Source organism: Rattus norvegicus, chromosome 11 (genome assembly GCF_021556685.1).
Source record: "Rattus norvegicus strain SHRSP/BbbUtx chromosome 11, alternate assembly SHRSP_T2T, whole genome shotgun sequence".
NCBI lineage: Eukaryota > Metazoa > Chordata > Mammalia > Rodentia > Muridae > Rattus > Rattus norvegicus.
In genome coordinates this window covers 75,866,059-75,889,109 of record NC_141544.1, presented here as the reverse complement: position 1 = coordinate 75,889,109, position 23,051 = coordinate 75,866,059, and the positions used below count along the sequence as shown (strand labels likewise).

The window sequence follows — 23,051 nt, the reverse complement described above, 5'->3', positions numbered from 1 at the left end:
GGTCTTGGTTCAGTCTGATGACTCCTTCACTCAAAGGAAAAGCCTCCAGCCCCATGGCTTCTTCTGCTCAGGAGTTTATTTTGATATAAAACAAACTTAAATTGAAACCAGTGTCTGGAATTTGGTTCAAGGTTTATGCATCTGTGTTCAGCGACTACCTCATTTTTTTCCTTACCCCTTCTGATCTGTTGAGCTTTCTAAACGTGCTTAAACATGTCTTCCTCTCTGCTGCTAATCCAATAAACTCCCAATACGATTCACAGTTAATCAATTTTTAAAATGCCCCAAGGTGGCTTGGGAAATGGTTCAATAGGTAAAGTGTTCGCTCTGCAACAGGAGGGCCTGAGTTTGGATTCCCAGCATCCACATAAAAGCCAAGACTAGCAGCATGTGTCTGAAATCCTAGTGGCAGGGAGGTAGAGATGGATTGCATGGTGTGGTGTGTGTGTGTGTGTGTGTGTGTGTGTGTGTGTGTGTGTGTGTGTGTTCACATATGTGTGCATGTGCGTGTATACATGTGTGTCTGTTGAGGGTGGGGATTTCTGGTTATCCAGCCTAGCTAAAATTGTTTAGTGAGCAACCAAGTCTCAAACAGAACAAGGTGAAAGGCAGTAGAAAAAGACACCTGACATTAACCTCTTGCCTCCATATGTGTGGGTACCTGTACTTGCAATGCATATGTGTGCACATCCAAACATACTCCACACGCACGTACAAAACTTATAAAGTGCCCTTTGTCATGGAGATTGTAACGTATTGTTTCCATGTGTGATTCCCCCTTTTTTTCTTTTTTTTTTTCTTTCTATTCTTTTTTTTTCAGAGCTGGGGATCGAATCCAGGGCCTTGCGCTTGCTAGGCAAGCGCTCTACCACTGAGCTAAATCCCCAACCCCTCCCCCTTTCTTATACACACACATACACACACACACACACACACACACACACACACACACACACACAGAGAGAGAGAGAGAGAGAGAGAGAGAGAGAGAGAGAGAGAGAGAGAGAGAGAGAGAATTATTGCAAACCTATGTGCCACCTGTGAAGACTACACTGGGAGGTTATGTTACAGACTTCCTCGGCCTATCTTTGAGTACAGATTTTGTTATATTTGTTAGAATAATGCCTATTAGCAACACGTCAGTTTTAGTTTCTAGAGTTCTAAAGCAGTTACTCTGGCAACAGCCACCTAGGCAATAGTCACTCTAGCCACAGTCACTCTGGCAACAGTCACTCAGCCAACAGTCACTCTGGCAACAGTCACTCTGGCAACAGCTACTCAGGCAACAGTCACTCTGGCAACAGCCACTCAGGCAACAATCATTCTAGTAACAGCCACTCTAGCAACAGTCACGGTCACCAGGAGCCACATGTATTGCCATCTGAGGTTTTCTCATTTTTGTTCCTACATCCCACCACAGTTTGGCTGCCTGGGTTTTATTTACAGTCACTAGTTTCTAAGAGCCTAACCGAGTAGCTTTCGACCCTGACTGGGTGGCAGATCTGCTTAGGGAGTCTTTTAAAAATCACTGACAGCTCTTGCCATGCGAGCCACTCTCTGGGTGACCCTGAGACACTCCGCTTTGCGGAGCACAGGCACCCCATGAACTCAGCCACCATTTAGTCCAGCACCTTGGATTTGTGCCTTTTGAAAGATCACCTGGGGGTAGCAGGACTCTTCCTAATTCAAGAGCAAAGCATGGCTTTTATTGCCTCTTGGTTCATCTGCTTTGCTCTCTCTTGGGTTCTGTCTTTTTATTCCTGGCCTCTTCTGTTCTGTAACAAATCCCCTCTTTGATGTGCCTAGGCAGTCTCTCGTCACAGACTAGCAGTTTCCTGTCAGGTGCTCACTCTTGCTCCCGGTTGTCCACGGAGAGTCCTGATTTCTTGTTTGTATCACGTCTGCCATCCTTTGCTACTCTGTCCTTGTCACTTGGGCTAGTTTTGCATTTTATGAAAGGTGTGTCTACCTCACAACTGTCCACAGACAAATACACAGAATCCCTTCCCCTTTGCCCTCTTCACAGAGCTCTTGCACTTCTGAGGTTTAATTTCCCTTCCCGGTGCCAATCATTGGTTTGGAACCCATGTCAATCAGTCGGGTCCTGTGATCCAGTGATAGCTACCGAGACCAGGGAAGACGAAAGGCAGGACACTGATGAGAATGTCCGGTGAGCAAGCCACCAGAAATGACATTTTTTCTGCCTTTGGGGACAGTAATGCTCAAAGGGAAAAACTGCCTTTAATAGACACAGTCAAGGAAGCCCATCCAGAACGGTGCTGACAGAACGGGGACGGAACAGTTGAGGAAGGCACAGTGCAATGAAGACAGGGCCACTGGGTTGTTACCAGATGCCTTCTCTGTCGCTGAACTGGATTTACTTTTACTTATCGTCAAAATTGCTGTGGCTGCTGTCCACCATTCATCCTTCATCATGCACCATGCAAACACAACTCAGGTGTCTCGTATGTCTATTTTCTGCCCCTTGTCATAACATTATCACTTAGCCTGCACAAAGAATTTAGACACATTACCTCTCATTTCTCCTACAGGAACCCATTTCCTTCCAACACTAGCTGAATATTTCACACATTCATAAATGTCATAGACTTTTCTAAACCCACCACCTAGTTTCAACAGTTGTTGGCGTCTTTCTGGGTATTGGATCTGTCTGTTCCATACCTATGCCTCCTCAAAACACTTGAAAGCGAGTCTTGACACTTTTGACATTTCATTGTAAATACCTCATAAGAGCAAACACACACTATACAATTTAATAATCCCTCAAAGTCACCTAGTGGCCAGTACATACCCTAAGTTTCCTATTTGCTCTCAAAGTTCTCTTTGTGGCTTTTAGAAAACAGACAGACAGACGGACAGACAGACAGACCGATAGACAGAGTAGGATCCAGACAAGATTTGATCCTTGTATTTGTGCATTCACACTGGGCACTAAGTCATTGAGGAAGTTTTTCTTGTTCTTCCTTTCCTGGCACAATATTCAGGATGCATCGATTGGATTTAGTAGTAGAGTCGTCCCATTTTCTTGATTCCTCTTTTTATCAATTTTTTTGTTTGCTCAGGAATAAACCCATGGGGAAGAACCCCCACTTACAATCACAACTCTCAAGGTTGAAGGTACAGGCTTTCTTTACAGCCGCATTCCAACTAATAGAAGATAGCTACTTGGGGAAACGACCATTGCAGGAAAGACCTGACAAATGCTGTTGGACTATGTGACACGTGGTGCTTTAACCAAGTAACCGTAACCAACGTCACACACAGGAAGCGGGTGGCATCATGCACCCAGAGGCAGGCAGAGCACAGCCTTTGTAGATTGTCTGGAAACCTCCTAACTTCAATCTAACCACAGGTAAGCCCCAGACACGCCCACATAGAGATAGGTTTACAGAACAAAAGCCGATGTTCTCCAAAGTATCATGTTCAGAGAAACTGAAGTACGGTTCTCCCTTGGAGGAGACTGAGGATAGATGACAAGCAAATGAAATATGAATTCCAGGTTTGGACTTGGACCAGAAAAAGGACGTGAGTGGGAACAACTGGTTAAGTGTGAATTTTAAGGTATACAAATCAAGTAATAGTATTAAAATTATATTTTCGTTTTTGATAACTGTTGTGAAAGATGCTAGCCTTGGGGGTTTTATGGATGGTATAGACATTGGCTAAAAACATCATCTTCTTCATCATCTTAAAAAAGAAAGCTGGAGTAAATCTGAAACTTTCCATTCTGGTCTGGTTCATCTGCAGTGATCAAACGTGAAGCTGGGCTAAGGACACACGAGTGCATAGTAAGCTTGGCACGGATTCTCACCCGACAGCCTCTGGCCTCTCACGAACACACTCCCATTTCTGCTCAGCTTGGATTTCGAGTCCGATCCAGAACGACCCAGGTTAAATATTGATTTCCACTTCTTTGATTTGCTGGAAAGCTTTCTCCTAGAACAACCGAGCCAAACACGTGTGTTAGTGGAGCAAATCGTTTCAAGGCAGTGTTTTGTTTTGAGACAGGGTCTGAAGCAGACCAGGCTGGCTTGAACATCTCTACCTCGCTGTTTCGAGGGCGACTGCAAAATTGAGAAAGAACATTACAACTAGAGTCTCAGTCATGAGGGGCTCTGATATTTCTAGAAGTTTCCCCTCTAAAATCCAAGTTGTACCTGATTTTAGCCTATCTTGGGATGCCCCAAGGTGATCAAACACATTAATGCAAAGACCCCTTTCTTCAGAACTACAGCCAAGGTTTGTCATTTATCAAAGGCAGGGGTGGGAGGCAAACAGACAGTAGTCAGTGGGACAGCCAGAGCTCACAAGCAAACACACAGTTCTGAGATCTGGCAGAACATCTATGAAGCACTGTGGTCCTGCTTCTTCAAACATGCTGAATTTTTTTTTTAAAGAAAGAGAAGTAATCAAGCCAGAAGTGGTGGCACAGGCCATTAATTCCAGCACCAGGGAAGCAGATTTCTGAGTCTGAGGCCAGCCTGGTCTACAGAGTGAGTTTTAGAACAGCCAGGGCCATGTAGTGAGACCTGCCTCAAACAAACAAACAAAGATTAAGACCGTAGATATTTTAAACATTTAACACTATAGACCTTTTAAACATTTAAGACCACAGACCTCAGGACTGTGCTTTCTGCCTGGGGGCCATATGGCTAGGACGCGTCTAAGCAACGCAAGGACTCATAAAGCAGCAGAAGTGTCTGTCTGTTTTGGCGCTGCTGTGAAAAGGTGTGGCTTGCCGGCTGGCATCAGTGGTCATTGTAAGAAACAAATAAGGGTCAGCATACCTCTTGCCCAGCCTTCTACCAGGCTGTTTGGCTATGGGTATGGGGATGAGGGTTGGTAACATAGCATTGGGCTGGCTCATGAGAACCTGGTACCACCAGGGGGCACCACAGAGGCGACTCCTGCTTCAGATCCACACAGCCAGGCTCTGGCATGAAGTTCAGGTTGAAACCTTGTAACCCATGGTTCTCACCAGGAGCCTTTTTTTCTAAAAGCTTTAGCACATCTTTGCAATCAGTTGGAGACAAGTCTGCATACTTGTTGGTTTCTATCAGACTTGGCTTGACAGTCGTCTGAGGACTTCCTTAGCCTTAGGGTGTATCGCACAGAGTTGCATATATTAAGCTGGTGTGGTGCTGTGTGTGAAAGCAGAGAAAATGCAGGAGATGGTCTCTCTGAAGCACCCTTCATCCCTGGGAAGGAGTCTTATTCTGTGTGGCTTTAGAGAGAAGGGCAGTGTATTTAGTTCTAAGAGGGTACAATCCGTTTGCTCTAGGAAACAGAGTCATGAATGACTCTGATATTTCTAAAAGTTTCCCTTTAAACTCCAAGCTTTACCTGACTTTAGCCTGTCTGGGAATTCACTAGGTGATCAAACATGTGAATGCAAAGACCCTTCTCTTCAGAACACAGCCAGGGAACTTTCCCGGGGAAGTTGAGACATGCTATCCCTATCACAAGCCTCCTCTAGTTATCCAGGGTAGCAGACATCTTCCTCTCGAAACAGCTTGTTGTCTTGGGGACAGGAGTCAACTACTAAACAGAAAGGATGACTCCATCCAATGAAAAGGCACCTTCACCTACTACCTGCTGAAGGGTTAGGACTCTCGCTCCAGTTCCTACCTTCTTTCATGATGAGGTGAGTGGGTAAAGACTATGGTTGTAGTAGAAGAAGAAATAAAGAAGATACCTCGTGGGTACTAATGATGATTTGTTTTATAGGGGAGGAAGATTGGACAGATGCTTCAAGTCAATACATTGCTTGCCACTTAGCATGAAGACCTGAGTTGGATCTGGTATCTCATGTAAAGAAGCTGAGCAAAGGGGTACATGCATGTAGTCCCAGTGACCGGAAGACAAAGATTCGAATCCCTTGAGCTCATGGATTACCCAGCAGCCTACTCTATAAGCCCCAGGCCCATGATGGACCATGTGTTTTGCTCCTGAGGAACAAGTTGCTTCCTGGCCTCCTACAGACCTGCACACGCATGTCCTCATGGACACATGTAAGTCTGCATACAGATGACACAAAAAGGAGTGTGTGTGTGTGTGTGTGTGTGTGTGTGTGTGTGGTCTCTGGAAGGTTGAGGAGAAGTAAGGAAGTCAGAAGTATCATCCCCAAGTGCTGCCAGCAGGGGCCCTCTGACAAGAGTGTCCCATTTGCCAACTTGTATTCTGGCATAGGCTGATTTCCATGCCTTTTGCAATGTCCTGTGGGGGGTGGAGGTCACGGGGAAGGAGGCAAGCACTCGTTGGCAAATCACATGTGTAAACTCCAGGCTTGTTTTGTCTACTTGATGGAAGGAGAGACTCATAACTCACCTGGGTCTGTGGTAGGAGATAAGAACTCACAGTATGTCTGGGGCAGTGGGAGGAGGCCATCACTATTTGAGGATGTTGAAAATCGTGGAGACTCGAAAATTTCTTTGTACCCACTCAGAGCTGTATCCCAACCCATACTGTCATCACTCATGGCCCTGAGACTGGACATCTCACTCCTTTGTCTCCCCCCACCCCCAAATCCTTCAGAGTTCTGTAAGAATGGCAATTACTTGTTGTCCGGTAACTCAAGGACTGTGTGGAAGGGCGTGCCCATGGAAGGGACGATCTCGGGCAGGCTGTTCTCCCGTCTTTCTTTTCGAGCAGGGTGGTTTGTCGCCAAGCTTCGGGCCTGAGCCTCCTCCAGGCTCACCAACTTCATGGGCAGGGACAGGGCTGGCAAGGTCAGGCTCTTTGTGATAGTGCGGCTTTCTGTAAACCAAAGGAAAGAGTTTGGCTTGGGAGCATATCCGAGCTCTAGGCCCAGTCTGATCTCTCATCTACAGCCTTTCCACTGAACTCCTCGGCAAGAGGCTGCATGCCAACTGTGGCTTAGGGAGTCTGGGGCAGAGGTTGTACACAGGAAACTTTCCGTTTTCCTGCCCATGGTGGGTGGAGGGCATTGAGGGGCACCAGGAAGTAATTACTTTCTGTCCTTTCCGTGGAGTGACTGTTGATAGACTCATTCATTCATTCCACAAATATTTATTGAGCACTTACTGTGATCCAGAGTTACAGCAATGGTTCTTAATCCTGAAAATTCTGCTAAGTGCTTTGGTCAGATAAGAACTGGGCTTAACTCAGCTAAAATGAAGTAGGAGGCTGCCTTTTACCCCCACAACTGAGGAAAACATGCTCTAAGGCCATGGTTGGCTGGAGTCTACTTTTCCTAGGCTTCTGTCTCTGGAGGGACAGATCACTAATATACTGTGTTATTCTCACAGAGAGAGGCGTCTCTTTCCTCAGTATGTACTTGTCTTGTAGTCAGTTGCCCTTCCTCTGTGGTATTCCTTTTAGGACGGAAGTGATGAATGCATGGTTAATGGGCAAAGCTCTTCCTTCTCTGCCAATGGTTCTTAACTTGAGGCAATTTCCCCTTGTTCTACTAAAGGATATTTGGCAACATCTGGAGAATTTTTATTTATTTATGTATTTATTTTTTTAGTTTTTTGTTTTTGTTTTTGTTTTTGTTTTTGAGATAAGGTCTCATGTAACCCAGACTGGCATTGAACTTGCTACATAACCAAGGATGACTTTGAACTCATGATCCTCCTGGACTCACCTCTACAGTGCCTGGCTATGAGGGCATCTTATTTTCTAGATTTAAAAAATAGTACACACACACACACACACACACACACACACACACACACATATACATATACATATGTATGTATGTATGTATGTATGTATGTATGTATGTATGTATGTATGTATGTATATGTGCCTGTGTCTGTGTCTATGTGTGTATAGCTGCCCTCAGAGGAAGGTATCAGGTGCCCTGGAGCTGGAGTTACAGGCAGTTGTGGGCTTAGGAAGAGCAGCCAGCGCTTCTAACCACTGAGCAACCTCTCTAGCACCCCCCTGAGGACATTTTGATCATTACAAATGCACGGGAGAGAGGTACTGGTACCTAGTATCTGGGGCACTTTCGTGAGTGATTGGTGAGTGATGTGGGAGAGCCCAGCCCATTGTGGATGGTACCACCCCTAGGTATTTGGTTTTGGGTACAAGAAGACAAGCTCAGAGAGCCATGAGGAGCAAGCCAATAAACAGCACTCCTCCAGGGGTCTCTACTTCAGTTGCTGCTTGCAGGTTCCTGCCTTGACTTTTTTCCCCAACTTCCCTTCGTGAAGGCTAGTAAGCTGTAGGATGAAATAAACCCTCTCCTCCTCAAGTTGCTTGTGGTCATGGTGTTTATCACAGCGATGGAAAGCAAACTCTCTCTGTGTGCTCTCTCACAAACTGCACTGACATCAGAGGGGAACTTCTTAGAAGCACACCTTTTTTTTTTTTTTTTTTTTTTTTTTTCCAGTCACACTCTAGACTGTTTAGATCGGAGAGTCCAGGGATGGGGCTCAGTAACCTGTGTTTCCACAAGGCCACCATCAGCCCACCAATGGTGACAGACCCTTATAGTGGAAAACCACTCTTAAAAACAAATGGTTGGGTTGGGGATTTAGCTCAGTGGTAGAGCGCTTGCCTAGCAAGCACAAGGCCCTGGGTTCGATCCTCAGCTCCAAAAAAAAAAAAAAAAAAAAAGAAACAAACAAACAAACAAACAAACAAAAAAACCCAAATGGTCACCGGGGCAATTCTGATTGACCAGATTTCTGATGTTTTATAAGTGAAGCTCATAGAAGGTCAAACACCACAAACCAGTTCACTCCCAGGGTTCGCTCTGCCATGAGCCACACTCGTACAAACGCACTCATTTTTTTTTATTGTAAGCTTCCTGTCTGATACAGGGCAGGATAAAGTACTCAGGAAACGGTCGCATAGAGCACATGTTCCAGATCTACACGTGAGTGTGGACATGCAGCCTCTGTTCACCAATGACTTCAAGGGGGAAGACATAAGCCTCTTCTAAAACCATAGGGCTCCTGTGAAAACCGGAGTGCAACCAAAGGAGAAAGAATGCTGCCCTTACCTTTACATGATAAAGAGCTCACTAGGAAGGGGACGCTGTCTCAGGCCTCCATTCCACGGAGAGAACATATATGCACCTGATCTGAAACATGCTAAATTGGCAGACAAGTGCACCGATCGCTGCATCGTACAGATACGCATCTAACACTGTCATGGTGGCTGGAGTCTGCCCCATCATGACACAGATACCAACACACAGTCGTCGGTATGTAATACAATACTCAGAATTAAAGCCAGACCTCTCCTCGCTTATCAATACTTGTTTGAGACAGCGACTCACGTAGCAGCGCAGGCTGGCCTCAGGCTCTGTGTAGTCGAGCCTGACCTGGGATGACTACTTTCCCTGCTTCTATTTCTGTACTCCCTTATCTGGGAGCTCTATGGGTAGGGCAATAACGGAAGCTAAGCTTGCAGGGGATATGCCAGGGGGTGGGGAGCCATTACCATCCTGCTGCAGAGCCCCCGGAGCACCACCGTTGAAGATTTGATCAGCGTGATTCAGTATGAACTCAATCACCACCTGCTGGACCCGGACTGCCAGGAACGCTGCATCTCCGTTGCAAATAGTAGCTTCGATTTTTTTACTCCTGCACGGAAGAAACATATTCAGAATGAGTCTGTCGCACCACAAGAGGTGGTGAGGGTGGCCCGTGAGCCTTTCGCAGGCTTTAATGTCTCATGACCAATCAGAGAGAATCTCCCAACCATGGTAAAGCCCAACCCACTGGATAGACTAGATCACGGTCATGCAGTCTATGTTATAAGACTGTAAACACTGCCCATCGACGGACAGAACTGACTTCTTTTTACTTCATGGGATTCCCTCCCATCTTTACCCAGTGGTCCCATGGGTCAAGTCATTGCTTGTGATTTCCACGAAGCAGCTGATTCAAGCTATAGCCATCACCACAGCCAAGAAAAGCCAATGAACTTCAGAGCTCAAAAAAGGCCTTTTCAAGAAGTGGTAACACAGAGATTCACACCTTTAGCCGCAAATGCCTTTGGAACCAGAGTTTCCAAGTGAGCAGGCCAAGAGCTCAAGATCTTAAAGGCAGTTTTAAGCTATACGTGCCCATCAAGAGATCACTTAGCCATGTCTTCCAGGGCTTTACCTCTGAAGCACCCAGCCTTTGCTTCTACGTGTGAGCTGCTCTGAGCCCACGGGGTGGTAGTTACCTGAGGAGGTTTGGGGCCCACACCAGGGCCAGGTTCCTGGCGTGCATGTTGGTCTTGCTACTGAATGAGGCGATGTGGGCCAGGTGTCGAATCAGGTATTCCAAGGTCCTGAAAGAGTTCATTTGTTTGATCGATTTTTGCCAAAGTAAGTGATGTCCGTGACTAGGTGAAGTCTGCCACTTGGAGTTCATACCCAAATTGGGATCAAGAAGTCCTTATGTTACGAACTTTGAAGGAACACTCGGAAGAGATCAAGATTGATGAAGGTAACTTTTTTGACTCCAGGGCCACTGACTCAGGTTGAGGACAGGTGTCAGAGCCACTGGCTCAGGATGGGGACAAATGTTAGCACTGTAAGATGTCAGCTGAAACGGTGAGTCCAGGGACAGAGAATCACAGGCCGCAGGCCCTGAGCGCTTAGTGACACCTTCTTCTTTTCCACCCTGGGAAAATTCACTTTCTCACAATCCTCAAATAGGTTCTCATCTCGATTCTTAGGGGATAACTGTCTAGCTACAGGCTAACTCAGGTCCTGCGATGGGCCTGTTTCATAAATGAACATTTGTTCACTTCAGGGAGTTCTTTATAGTACCAAATTGAATTCTGCTAAAAGCACCATTTCCTGATAATCCGTGAGAATAGAAAGGATGGGGATGATGTCTTAAGGAGTCAGTGGAGATAATGGTGCTCACGAACCATAGTCACCCCCAGGTTTAAGGTTTGGAAACCTGGGTTTCCAAAGGTTTATTTATAGTATAATTCAGGTTATGAACCAAGGCTGTCACTATGAGGCTGACTTGTGTGGTTGTGATGGCTTTCTTTGGCGCTCTGATGGGTACCCTGCAAGTGGAAGCAGGTTGTTCTTGCCAACCAACATCCCTGGTTCGACACCCGCTCTTCCCGACAACACTGACTGTTCATTAATTTCCAAACGCCTCCAGGAAAGCCACCACCCATTGGCTTCAGTTGTCACCCCTCTCCGCCTCTTGGATGCTTGACCGCACTGAGTCTGAGTTTCTTTCTTACCTATAATGGGGTGGGGGGAGCTCCTGGATAACATTCTGGATTCGGGCCAGCTGGCCTTCTTCCGGACAGTGAGACACCGCTTCCTGCGGAGAAGAACATGAAGTACCCAGTGAGCATCCAGGAGCCAGGACCCTTCCTGCAGGTACGTGTTCAGGACTCAGATCTTCCAGCCTTACAACTGCGCCTGCAGATCCTGTTCCAGAAGCACTGCTGTCTGTGCCAGCAGCAAGCCAGACGCCCTTTCTGAGTTTCAGAGTCAAGTGCCTTCACCCTGTGTGCACACAGGAGTGGGTGGGTCTCTGTGTGCCCTCAGATGTTGTTAGGTGTCTGAGGAAAGAATGTTCAGGGTTGAAAGGTGTCCTTCATGGCACAGAGTCCTAGACACTTGCATTCAGAGAGGTAGCACAAGACAGTAATGTCATGGGGGCCCACGTCAACTCAGCCCCTTTGGGTGTGAACAGCTACATACTTGTCACCTAGCCTGTGACTATTACATGACTCCTAGTCCTCAGTTGCTACCTGTTTCGGCTGCCAAGGAGCAGAGAAGACCTGCCTCTCTTATCAGGGACAAGAGTTTTGTCCCCAGGATCTGGTGGCCTTGCCCTGATTTGATATCTGCTTATATCGAGGGTGGGCATTTTGTTCCCATCAGTCCAGGGCCTTGCAGGGGAGGCAGGAACTCTGTGAGGACAATGTGATGACAGGCTGGCTCATGTCCATCTCTTGATAGCCCTAGGCTGCCGCGTGACACCAGCATCCCCAACAATTCTTCAATTCCAGCCCTGTTTCCTATCTTGAGAATATACCCAGCCTGTGTGTGATGATTAACATTGACAAGTCAACCTGACGGGATTCTAAAATCACCGAGGAGACACGTCTTTCGGCCTGTCTGCAAAGGACTATCTAGATTAGGTTAATGGAAGCGAGGAGATGCACCCTAAATATGGACACTGACATTCCAGAGGCTGCGGTCCTGTGCCGAATTAAAAAAAGGAGTAATCAAGCTTATCACAAGCCTTCTGTTTCCTGACTCAGTGCGGCATGGCGAGCTGTCTCCTGTTCTTGAACTACTTTGATAGATAAGCTGGCTGCAATTTAAGCAAAAAACAAGATTCAAATCTGGGGGCTTCACACACCATTCACCCACAGTCCTTTGTTGGTTGGCATTTCTGGATTATCCTTCCATTATGGAGTACTGGGTGTGGCTCAGCGGTAAGAACATTGGCTGAGCGTGCACAAGGCCCTGGGCTGGATTTCCAGCCCAACGGAACAAATAATCAAACAGAGTACCTTGCAATGCACTGTGGTTCCATAGCGACTGCATCTTCTTAGAAGGACAAAGCAGGAAGACAGTGAATTCAAGGCTTGCCTGGGCTATGGAGTGAGTTTATATCAAGATCCTCCTTCAAAAATCATTACGTTTATTATTATTCCTTGCGTGCGAGTGTGTTTATACGTGGCGTATATGTGAAGGTCGAGAACAGCTTGCAGGGGTTGGTTCTCTCTTCCCATAATGTGGATCCCAAGGATCAAACTCAGGTCACTGAGCTTGGCTGCAAGCACCTTTAACCACTGAGCCATCCTACCGTCTTGTCTTAAAACTTTGAAAGGGAGTGTGGCCCTAGCTCAGGGACAAAGCACTTGCTTACCACATAAGAGGCTTTGGGTCGAGTCCCCGGTACCATAAAGCAAACAAAAGCCCAACAACAACATTTGTGGTTATACTCTTATCAATGACAGCTTTTAGCCACTACTCACTGAAGGCAGAAGTCTGTTAACTTTGGGGGACACCCACTTTCTGCTGGGCCCTTCTCTCAACCATATCTGCTGTGTATGTTCTGGCTTAAAAGGATTCTAAGGTTTGGTCCTGCCTGGGTCTCCCTACTCCTCTTGCCCCTGATCCCACACCACTCCTATGTTGACAATGTATGTGTCAACGTGTTCCTGCTCCACCATTTACTTAACTTGCTTTTAAATTTAAATTTGAAGTAAGCATCCGAGTGACAGGTTTCATTATGGCCTTTTGATTCTGTTGCACACGAGTGCACCAGCCAGAGAAGTATGTCTCTTGTCTTCCTGTGTATGGGTTCCCTTTGAAGCAGGGTCTCCCATTGAGCCTGGAGCTTGACAGTTACCCAGAGAGATCCTGATGTCTCCTGCATCATGGGAGCCCATGAGGTCATCTAGTTTTTGTGTGGGCGATGAGAACCAGCATGCAGGTCTGCGGCTTATGCATCGAGTTCTCTTACCCACTGAGTCATCCCCCAGCTCTCATATCTCACCCTCTTTTCAATGGAAGTAAAAATATTTACATATGTCTGTCATCTGTCTATCTATCATCTATCTATCTATCTATCTATCTATCTATCTATCTATGTATCTATCTATTTATCTATCTATGTATCTATCTATGTATCTATCTATGTATGTATCTATCTAGCTATGTATCTATGTATCTATCTATTTATCTATCTATGTATCTATCTATCTATGTATGTATCTATTTATCTATGTATCTATGTATCTATCTATGCATCTATCATCTATGTATGTATGTATGTATGTATCTATCTATCTATGTGTGTATCTATGTATCTATCATCTATCTATCTATCTATCTATCTATCTATCTATCTATCTATCTACCTATCACCTTTGTATTTGTCTATCCAGTCTGTATATGCCCACTATTTTAAAATGGCAGTCAGATACCTCGATGTGGGAAATTTGGGTTACCCTTTCCTTTTGTAATTTTTAAAAGATTTATTTATCTTATTATATATAAGTACACGTAGCTGTCTTCCAGACACACCAGAAGAGGGCATCAGATCTCATTATAGATGGTTGTGAGCCACCATGTGGTTGCGTGGGATTTGAACTCAGGACCTCTGTAAGAGCACCCAATGCTCTTAACGGCTAAGCCATCTCTCCAGCCCCTGGGTTACCCTTTCCTAAGAAGAGGGAAATGTGTGTTGGAGTGCCATAGCCTCGGATCTCACTCTTCTGGTGGGTGTGCCTGCTGTAAACGGAGCAAGCATTAGCAACTGCTGCCTTCTTTGCTTTTATAGATACACAAGATCCAGGGGCAGGGGCGCGTGAGCACTCCATGAAGGAGCCTCACACCTATATCTCTTTCCTGGAGCATTATTTAGGGAACAGAATCGCAGGGTCCACACTGCCAGCAGTCAGGGAGAAGCTCGCAGGGGAAGGGAGGGTGACCCCTCCAGGCAGCCAGGGCTGCAGATATAACTTGGATGCTCTTAGTTTGTTCTCACACAATGCACACAGGGAGGGCTCAGGGCTGTCCCTGCATAGCCAGGACCAAAGTCTGCAGCGCTTTGCGCTGTTCCCCGCCTTATAAAAGGTGCCTCGATCTAAATGTCCTGGCCCTCGCCAATAACAACAATGGAAAACAGAAAGATGAATTTGAGGAATGAGAGTGCAGGTGGAGATAGCAGCCCTCATGGAAAGTTCCTTTAATATTTTAGGAAGCAGCTTAGTCATTGTTGGGTCTCTGAAGTCAAGGGGCAGGTTAACTCCTGATGCTTGGTAAGCCCAGTGAGAACTGCTTTTTCTTCCCTTAGTCTCTTTCTACCACACCCCAATTCTTTTTCTTCTCACTCAATTACTTGACCAGACAGGGTCTTTCTATGTAAAGGCTGGCCTTGAACTCACAATCTTCCTGCCTCAACCTCTCCCTCCAGCTGGTATCATGGAAGGGTTACACCAAGTTTGGCTTAAATCCTCATTTTTCTCTAGGAGGAGTCTGGTCCCATCAAATGTTCTCCAATTAAGACAGCAGATCATAACAGTAGCAAAAAAAAATAATTTGGGGTGGGAGTCACCACAACATGAAGGACTGTATCAGAGTATGGCATTAGGGAGGCTGAGAACCACTGGCTCTTAGGGATAGAAGTCAAGTTGTCAGGACCAATGCCTTTAAGCTTTATCAATCACTTAAAACTTATTATAAACCACTTTCCCCCTCTCCTGATATTTATTTTTTAAAGATTTATTTATTTATTATATATAAGTACACTGTAGCTGTCTTCAGACACACCAGAAGAGGGCCTCAGATCTCATTTACAGATGGTTGTGAGCCACCATGTAGTTGATGGGATTTGAACTCAGGACCTCTGGGTCTTAACCACTGAGCCATCTCTCCAGCTCTTATTAAATTATTCAATGCCAGAGCTAGATTTTAAAAAGTAATGATCAGAAAAAAAAAAAGAAAGAAAAAGGCTAATTTTCCTCAGAACTACAGATCTCCAGTCTCTGGGGGATTGACTACTGTGTGGCTTCTAGAAAGTCTTCGTGGGTGCATTCTCGTTACACCCATGGATGCAATCTCTATTGGGTCCTGTGATCCCTCTCTCCCATCTCCCATCATTGCCACCATGCTTGTCCCATGCTAGGCACTAGTCTCTCCAGGTCCTCTCAGCTCAGCCTCTCCCCCACTCCCAACCAGGGCCTTTGTCACCCACTTCAGCAGATACTGCTCTAATCTGTGCCTTCACTTCATCCCTATCTGTTCAGATTCTGCCTCGTGGAGAGAATTCTGGTGGCCCTAAAATAGCAGTTTGTGTCCATCCATATCTCTCCAGCCCTGGGCTATTTCTCTTCATGGCGTTTATTAACAGCTCTCATGAGATATTGGTATATTTCAAGGGTTTATCCCCACCCCGGTCTCTCTCTCCTGGTTAAGGAGAACCTTCAGCGAATAAGGATTGTTTCTGTCTTGTTCACCCGTTAAATCTCTGGGCCCTGAACTATGCCTTCCAGCTGTGGAAGGTCCTAACAGCTGTTGAATGAAATAAACAAGTGAGAGAGTCAATAGTTTGCTTTCTGTTTGAAAATGGCAGACAGCCACAAGTGAGCCACACCTAGAGGACACTGCCACCCTAGGAGCACTCTCCATTATGGTGAACAGTGTCTTGCGGAGGGTTCACTCCTCAACCTTGGATCTCCAACAGGGTGGTCCATTAGTTTGATTTCCCCACGATTAAAGGCTTCTCTGGACATGGGTCTTTCTTCTTTTTGAAAAGACATCTTAAACGATTTATTTTTATTTGTGTGTGTGTGCATGTATGTGTGTTTGCATGGATTATATGTGTCTCCTGCATGGAGGTGTTTAAGGGCATGCAACTGAAGTTATAGATGGTGGTGACCTTTTGGTGCTGGGAACCAAACTCAAGTCCTTTGTAAGAGCAGTAAGTGCTCTTAACTGCTGATCCATTTCTCCCCCATTTTGTTTTTAATCGTGTGTGTGTGTGTGTGTGTGTGTGTGTGTGTGTGTGTGTGTGTGTGTGTGTGTAGGGGTCAGAGGTGTTGGGTCCCCTAGGAGCTGGAGTTACAAGTGGTTGTGAGCTGCCTAACACAGGTCCTCTAAAACCGGCTCACACACACTGCCGGCCACCTCTCTAGTCTCTGGCAAGCACTTGCCTTCCAACTCCTCCCATCTTGAGCTCTTAACCTCCTTGCCCATGTGAGTTGCTAATTTGCCCCAAGCGACAGTTTGGTGACTTATGTGAATCAACAAACTTGTGAGCAAACGTTTGCTTAGTAACCATTCCAATATTTTCTCATAGCTAGAGGGAAGAAACGCAATAATGAGTAAATAAAATAAGCACCATCCTGGTCTTAGGTAGCTTTTTTGTTTGTTTGGTTTTGGTTTTTGAAGACAGGGTTTCTTTGTGTAGCCTTGGCTGTCCTAGAACTTGCTATATAGACCAGGTTAGCCTCTAACTCAGGGATCTACCTGCCTCTGCCTCTGAAAATAAAGTTGTGAGTCCCCACTGCCTGACCTTAGCTAGCCTTTTTGTTTTCTTTCTTTTGTTCGGAGCTGAGGACCAAACCCAGGGCTTTGTGCTTTCTAGGGAAGCTCTCTACCACTGAGCAAAATCCCCAACCCCTTAGGTAGCTTTTAATTCAACAAAGGAGATTGATACATAAAGAAAGGACTTCAAGGGTGGGGGAGGCGCTGTGGAGATGGTTTAGAAGATCCCCAGACGCCATGTAAAACCTCAAAATGGCCAACATGCTTATAAGCCTGTCACTGTGGAATGGAGATGGGTGAAGACCGTGTCTCCCTGGATCTCCCTTGCTAGTGCACCTGGTCCAATGCTCAGTGAGAGACTGTCTCAAGGGAATAAGGGGAGAGTGAGAGAAAGACACCCAAGACCCTTCTGTGTTTGCACACACAGGGGAATGTAACCCCTGACTTCCGGAAATGATCTTAAAACTAATGCAATGAATAATTAAACCACCAATTCCCTAGCAACTCCAAATTAGGAACTTTCATTTCAGTTTAGTAATTTTAACTGGATCAATGAGAAGGAAATTTGAATTTTTCCTAAAATGAATGTTGCATTTTTCTCTGCAGAACAAAGTACATTGAATAATTGCTTCTAATCATACAGAAACATGTGTCCTAGAACATGGAAATGCTGCCTTATTTGAGAGAAAAGGGGGGTGGTCTCTGTAGCTGTGATTAAGTTCAGGATTAAGTTACGTTAAGGGGATGATCCTAGATTCTCCAGGTCATCACCACATGCAGTTTACAGCTGTCTTTACAAGGCACAGAGGTAAACACAGTCAGAAGAGAGCTCCACATGACCCTGGGGGAGCTGGGAGAGGCAAGCAATACCTTTCTATCCGGGACCTTTCTATCCGGGGCCTTTCGGAAAGCATCTAAGGTTTCTTTCTTCTTTTTTTTTAATGTGCATGGGTATTTTGCTTGCATGTGTCTGTGCCACTTGCATGCAGTGCCCAGGGAAGCCAGAAGAGGGCATCAGAGCCCCTAGTTAAACTGTGGCCTTAAGGGCCCTTGAGTGGCCAAGTGAGGGTTAGGAATCGAACTTAGGTCCTCGGAAAAGGCAGATGGTACTCTTAACCTCAGAGCTATCCCTCCAGTTCTAAACTGGTTTTGTCAGGGTATTTTGTCATAGCAACAGGAAATGAAACCAGGACAGACAGTTTGTGGTATTTTGTTATAGCCATAACGGAAACTAATAACTTGAAAATTGAAAAAAAAAATTCCGTTTATTCTACAACTTAGAAGGCACCAGTCTCAATCTACTTAGCCATGAAACAGAAAAGAAGATGCCTCCCCCAGGCCTCCCCGCCTCCAATACGAGCACCTGATGCCTTCCTATGCATTCACTCAGACTGCTCTCTTCCCATGTAATTGCATACTGTGCCAGTAACTCTCGTTCAAAAAACACGCCCCTTTTTCTGGCCATAGTTTCAAAGCAATAGATTTATCATATATTTATTTTTGATGGTAGAGATGCAGCTATTCTCCAAAATTTGGATGTTCTGTATAATTCCATAGTGAATCTAGTTATACATCAATTACTCTAAGATTGAGTCTCAGAGTTTTTAGATTAAAGAACATAACGTTTCTAGAACCTTGATCATAATGGGATGCCTATCTAAGTTATATCTCCAGTAGATTATGAAGAGTGGGTCCTCTCACAGGCTTGCTCCCGTGAGCTGTAATATTTAAATTTATTTATTTTTTAAAGAATTATTTATTATTTTATTTATCTGAGTACACTGTGCTGACACATCAGAAGAGGGCATCGGATCCCATTACAGATGGTTGTGAGGCACCATGTGGTTGCTGGGAATTGAACTCAGGACCTCTGAAAGAGCAGTCGGTGGCTCTTAACAGCTGAGCCATCTCTCCAGCCCTTAAATTTATTTTTAAGTGACCGAGAAGCAGCTCATCTGGCAATGCACTTACAGACTTGGTTGCCAGCAGGGACATGGCAACTCATGACCACCTGTAGCTTCAGGTCCAGGGATCTAACGACCTCTGCTGGCTCTTGGGCATCTACACATATATGATGCCCATAAACCCATGCAGGCTCACACTCATACACATAAATGGAAACAAATCTTTAAAAACCTAACATGAGGGGTTGGGGATTTAGCTCAGTGGTAGAGCGCTTGCCTAGCAAACGCAAGGCCCTGGGTTCGGTCCCCAGCTCCGAAAAAAAGAAAAAGAAAAAAAAAAAAACCTAACATGCAAGTGTATCTTTCTAGTAGCTTTTACACAATTTTGTTTCTCTGAATTGTCTAAGTCTTGTGCTCCTTTATTCAATGTGGCGCTCTGTGGCTTTCTTTTTTATTGATAAGCAGTAGTTCTCTGTAATTGTGGAATAACGGTCTCTGTCATTTTTTTTTTTAAAGAATGGTGTATTTTTAACAGACGGTCTCATGTAGTCCTGCCTGGCCACCCACTTCACAGCTGCAGCTGGTCCTGAATTCTCCATCCTTTCTCTTCACCTCCCAGTACTAAGCTTGCTTTTGCCACATATATGTCTGCACACCACATGGGTGCCCAGTGCCTGAGGTCAGAAAAGTATGTCGAATGCCCTGGAACTGGAGTAACAGATGGTTGTGAACCATCATGCGGGTCCCCTGGAGGAGAGGCCAGTGTTCTTAACTCCTGAGCCATCTCTCTGGCCCAAGGGGAATATTTGTTTGTTAAATCTGTCTTTTGTTATTTTTTCCTTATTTTTTTCCCCTATGCTTTTGCTGTGAGGACATCCTTCGACCTGGCCTGCTCAATGGTAGGAAGACAGCTTGGTTTTCTTTGTCCTTAGCCAACTCTCAATACCGCTTCTGGACCTCGTCTTTGGTGTCTCCTCTTATGATATCTTAATAGCTGATGACTTCAGAACCCACACTGTGTGTGTGTGTGTGTGTGTGTGTGTGTGTGTGTGTGTGAGTGTGGGGGGGTAGTTGTGAGCAGAATTTTAATCTTCATCTCCACCGAGGAGCAGAACCCATTGGCGTGTGAATGACACCGACACCTACTTCACAAGGTACTAAATGAGATCCTATTGATCTTGTTTGTTTTGTTTGTTTTCTTTAGATTTTTTTGAGGCATGGTTTCTCTCTGTAGCCCTGACTATCCCAGAAGTTGCTCTGTAGACCAGGCTGGCCTCAAACTCACAGAGATCCACCTGCGTTGGCCTCCCGGATGCTGCTGTGTGCCACTGCTGCCCAGATTGTGAGATGCTATTTGAGTTGATAACAGAGAAGTCACTCAGTTATGAGGCCGCTGTTATCATTGTTAATATTATTGTTCCACTAATATTTTTAATCTTGTTGTTCTAAGCGGCAGTATTTGACTTCAGCTTTGCTGGTGAGTCAAACACAGTGTCACAGTGCAACAGAGCTGTTTTCCTGTGCCCCACGTTTGCTTAGGCCATCACAATCATGGCTGCAGGCAGAGTCTGTGACAGAGTTAACATCAGTAGGCCCTACTTCTGTAACCAAAACAAAGCATCCCCGTTTTACTTTTTTTTTTTTTTTTTTTTTGGTTCTTTTTTTTCCGGAGCTGGGGACCGAACCCAGGGCCTTGCGCTTCCTAGGTAAGCACTCTACCACTGAGCTAAATCCCCAGCCCCGCCCGTTTTACTTTTTGGCGTCAATAAACCGCCTGAATTTAGGTCATTTTCTTCCATTAGATGAAAGTTGACAAATATCGTCTCCCAGCTTTTTTCTCGACTTTTATTTTTTTTCCAGCCCCCCCCCCCCCCCCCGAGAACACCACAAGGATAGGAGTGGGGGTTGGGGGTAGCAGGCGTTGTGACCCAAGGCTGTTGTTGACAGAATTAGGAAGAAACCATTTCTGAAGTTTTTTTTGTCAAGAATTCCTCTAGCTGCCCACAGCTCTGCACCAGCAGCTGCAGGTTGGTGCAGTGACCGGCGGTTATGATTGAGGGTCTGTGTGCTTTGGATTATTTTTCACTGAAATTCAATGAAGTCTGTGGGCAAGGGTGTGAAAACTATTACACAAAAGAGCTAATACTACAGTTATATCAGCAAAATAAACACTAAAGCCTTTTAAAAATTAATTCTTTTCCTTAAAAAGTTATCTGTGGGGTATGTGTGTGTGTCTCCACATTCTAACTCTCCCAAGACTTTCTTTTCTTTCTTTCTTTCTTTTTTAAAAGATTGTTTATTTTATGTATACGAGTACACTGTCGCTGCCTTCAGACACACCAGACGAGGGTATCGGATCCCATTACAGATGGTGGGAACTGAACTCAGGACCTTTGGAAGAGCAGTCGGTGCTCTTAACCGCTGAGCCATCTCTCCAGCCCCCCAAGACTTTTTTAGTATATAGTTATGTGTCATTTCCCCTCCTACTTTTAGATTATCCCTGTGCCCTTGTTCCTATATGTGTGAAGGTCAGAAGTCAAACTGTGGGGGTCGGTTCTCTTCCTCTACCATGGTGGCCCCAAAGACTGAACTTGAGCTTAGGTTGTCTGGGCATCTGAGTCCCCTCATCACCTCAGTCTGCCTTTCCTTCTTTTAAGATTTATTTTTATTGATATGTATGAAATTGAGTTTATGTGCACTAAATGTGCAGGGTGCCCATGGAGGCCAGAGGGTGTCAAGACTCCTGGAACTGGAACTACAGTGACTAAACAATCCCTCCACCCTTCCCAAGCACTTCTTTTTCATTATTATTTTATTTTAAATTAATTATTTCACTTATTTACATCCCAAATGTTGCCCCCTCCCTGTCCCCTTCCTTTGCCTCTGAGAGGTTGCTTCCCCTCTCTCTCTTCTCTGGGAACATCAAGTCTCTATAGGATTAGGCCCATCCTCTCCCACTGAGGCCACACAAACCAGTCCTCTGCTACACATGTGCCTGGGCCTTGGACCAGCCTGTGTATGCTCTTTGGGTGGTGGCCCAGCCTCCCAAGCCTTTCTTAATGTACATTTATTTATCCTGTTTTGTTTTTTCTTTTCAGTTATTGCTGTGACTTGGCTCCTATATCATTGAAAACACTTAAATCCATTGTTAGGTTCCAAGCTCAACTCTTAAGAGTAATTATTCCTTTAATTCTGCTTGAGTTTGAATGGAAGAACTTTTCACACAGTCAAAGTTTATTAGAGGATATTGAGAAATGTTCTGGTGCGAGACTGGAACCCAGATCTGGTGTTTTCTATCTGTGCTGCTAATTCAAACGGTCCTGACCCCTGCCCTCCAGCTAGGCACTGGCCTTGCAGGTTCCCTGTACCTTCCCCGTTCTCCTCTGAATCTGCGATCAAGTATTTTAGGCAACCCCACTCTTCTCTCCTTGTGCTTCTCCATTAATTTACACATTCTATAATCTATAATGCTGGGCAGTCCTGATTTAGATCTATTAAAAATTTTAATTAATATGCTTGGATTAGCTTTATTATAACGTTTTCAAAAAAAAAATATGTTCTTGCCGAGTCTCCTCCCCTCTTTCCCTCTGCCTGAGTTCCTTTGTCCCTTCACCCACCAAAGCCTCTTTCTACAATCATATCACATGTGTCCTGCTGTCCACCCTCACTTCCCTTCCTCCTTTCTGGGTCTATGAGCTATTTTCCTATTCTATACCCACACTTACTTCCATGTGTACACACACACAAACACACACACACACACACACACACACACACACACACACACACACACACACACCCCATGAGCTTGGACCTTGTCAAGCCTGACTTTAACATTTGCTTTAACCATGTGTTTTGCACCGCAGTCTCTTTTCCTCTCACCTCTCGCCTCGTTTGGTAACCATGCAGCTATTCCACTCTTACATCAGCAGCCCATTGGTGTGGCATGTCCCTTCTGCTCTTCCCCAGAACCAGGTGCTTTGTTGGGTTTATTTTCTTCTCTTTTTAGCTTTCTGACCTAGTCTTTTGATGTTTGGGGTGGGTTGGGGGGGGCGGTTCTATCTCTCTCTTCTACCTACCGGTCTGTTCCCCAAGCCCCCAGGCAAACACGGAAAGAACACTCTTTTTGAAAACGGACCATCGTGATGTACAGCAAGCATCAGAGGCCTGAGATT

General features: G+C 45.3%; 1 protein-coding gene across 1 annotated transcript in view; it reads right to left on the bottom strand.

The window, feature by feature from the left end:
• Positions 1-23,051, bottom strand: part of Arhgap31 (Rho GTPase activating protein 31) — a 112,913-nt gene that overhangs the window by 12,681 nt on the left and 77,181 nt on the right. The window contains exons 4-8 of the mRNA NM_001105879.1: positions 11,197-11,279; positions 10,171-10,278; positions 9,439-9,581; positions 6,579-6,777; positions 3,833-3,957 (exon numbers count right to left, since the gene is read on the bottom strand). Of these exons, the coding sequence (NP_001099349.1) occupies positions 3,833-3,957; positions 6,579-6,777; positions 9,439-9,581; positions 10,171-10,278; positions 11,197-11,279 (658 nt within the window). The remainder of the gene's footprint in view (positions 1-3,832; positions 3,958-6,578; positions 6,778-9,438; positions 9,582-10,170; positions 10,279-11,196; positions 11,280-23,051) is intronic.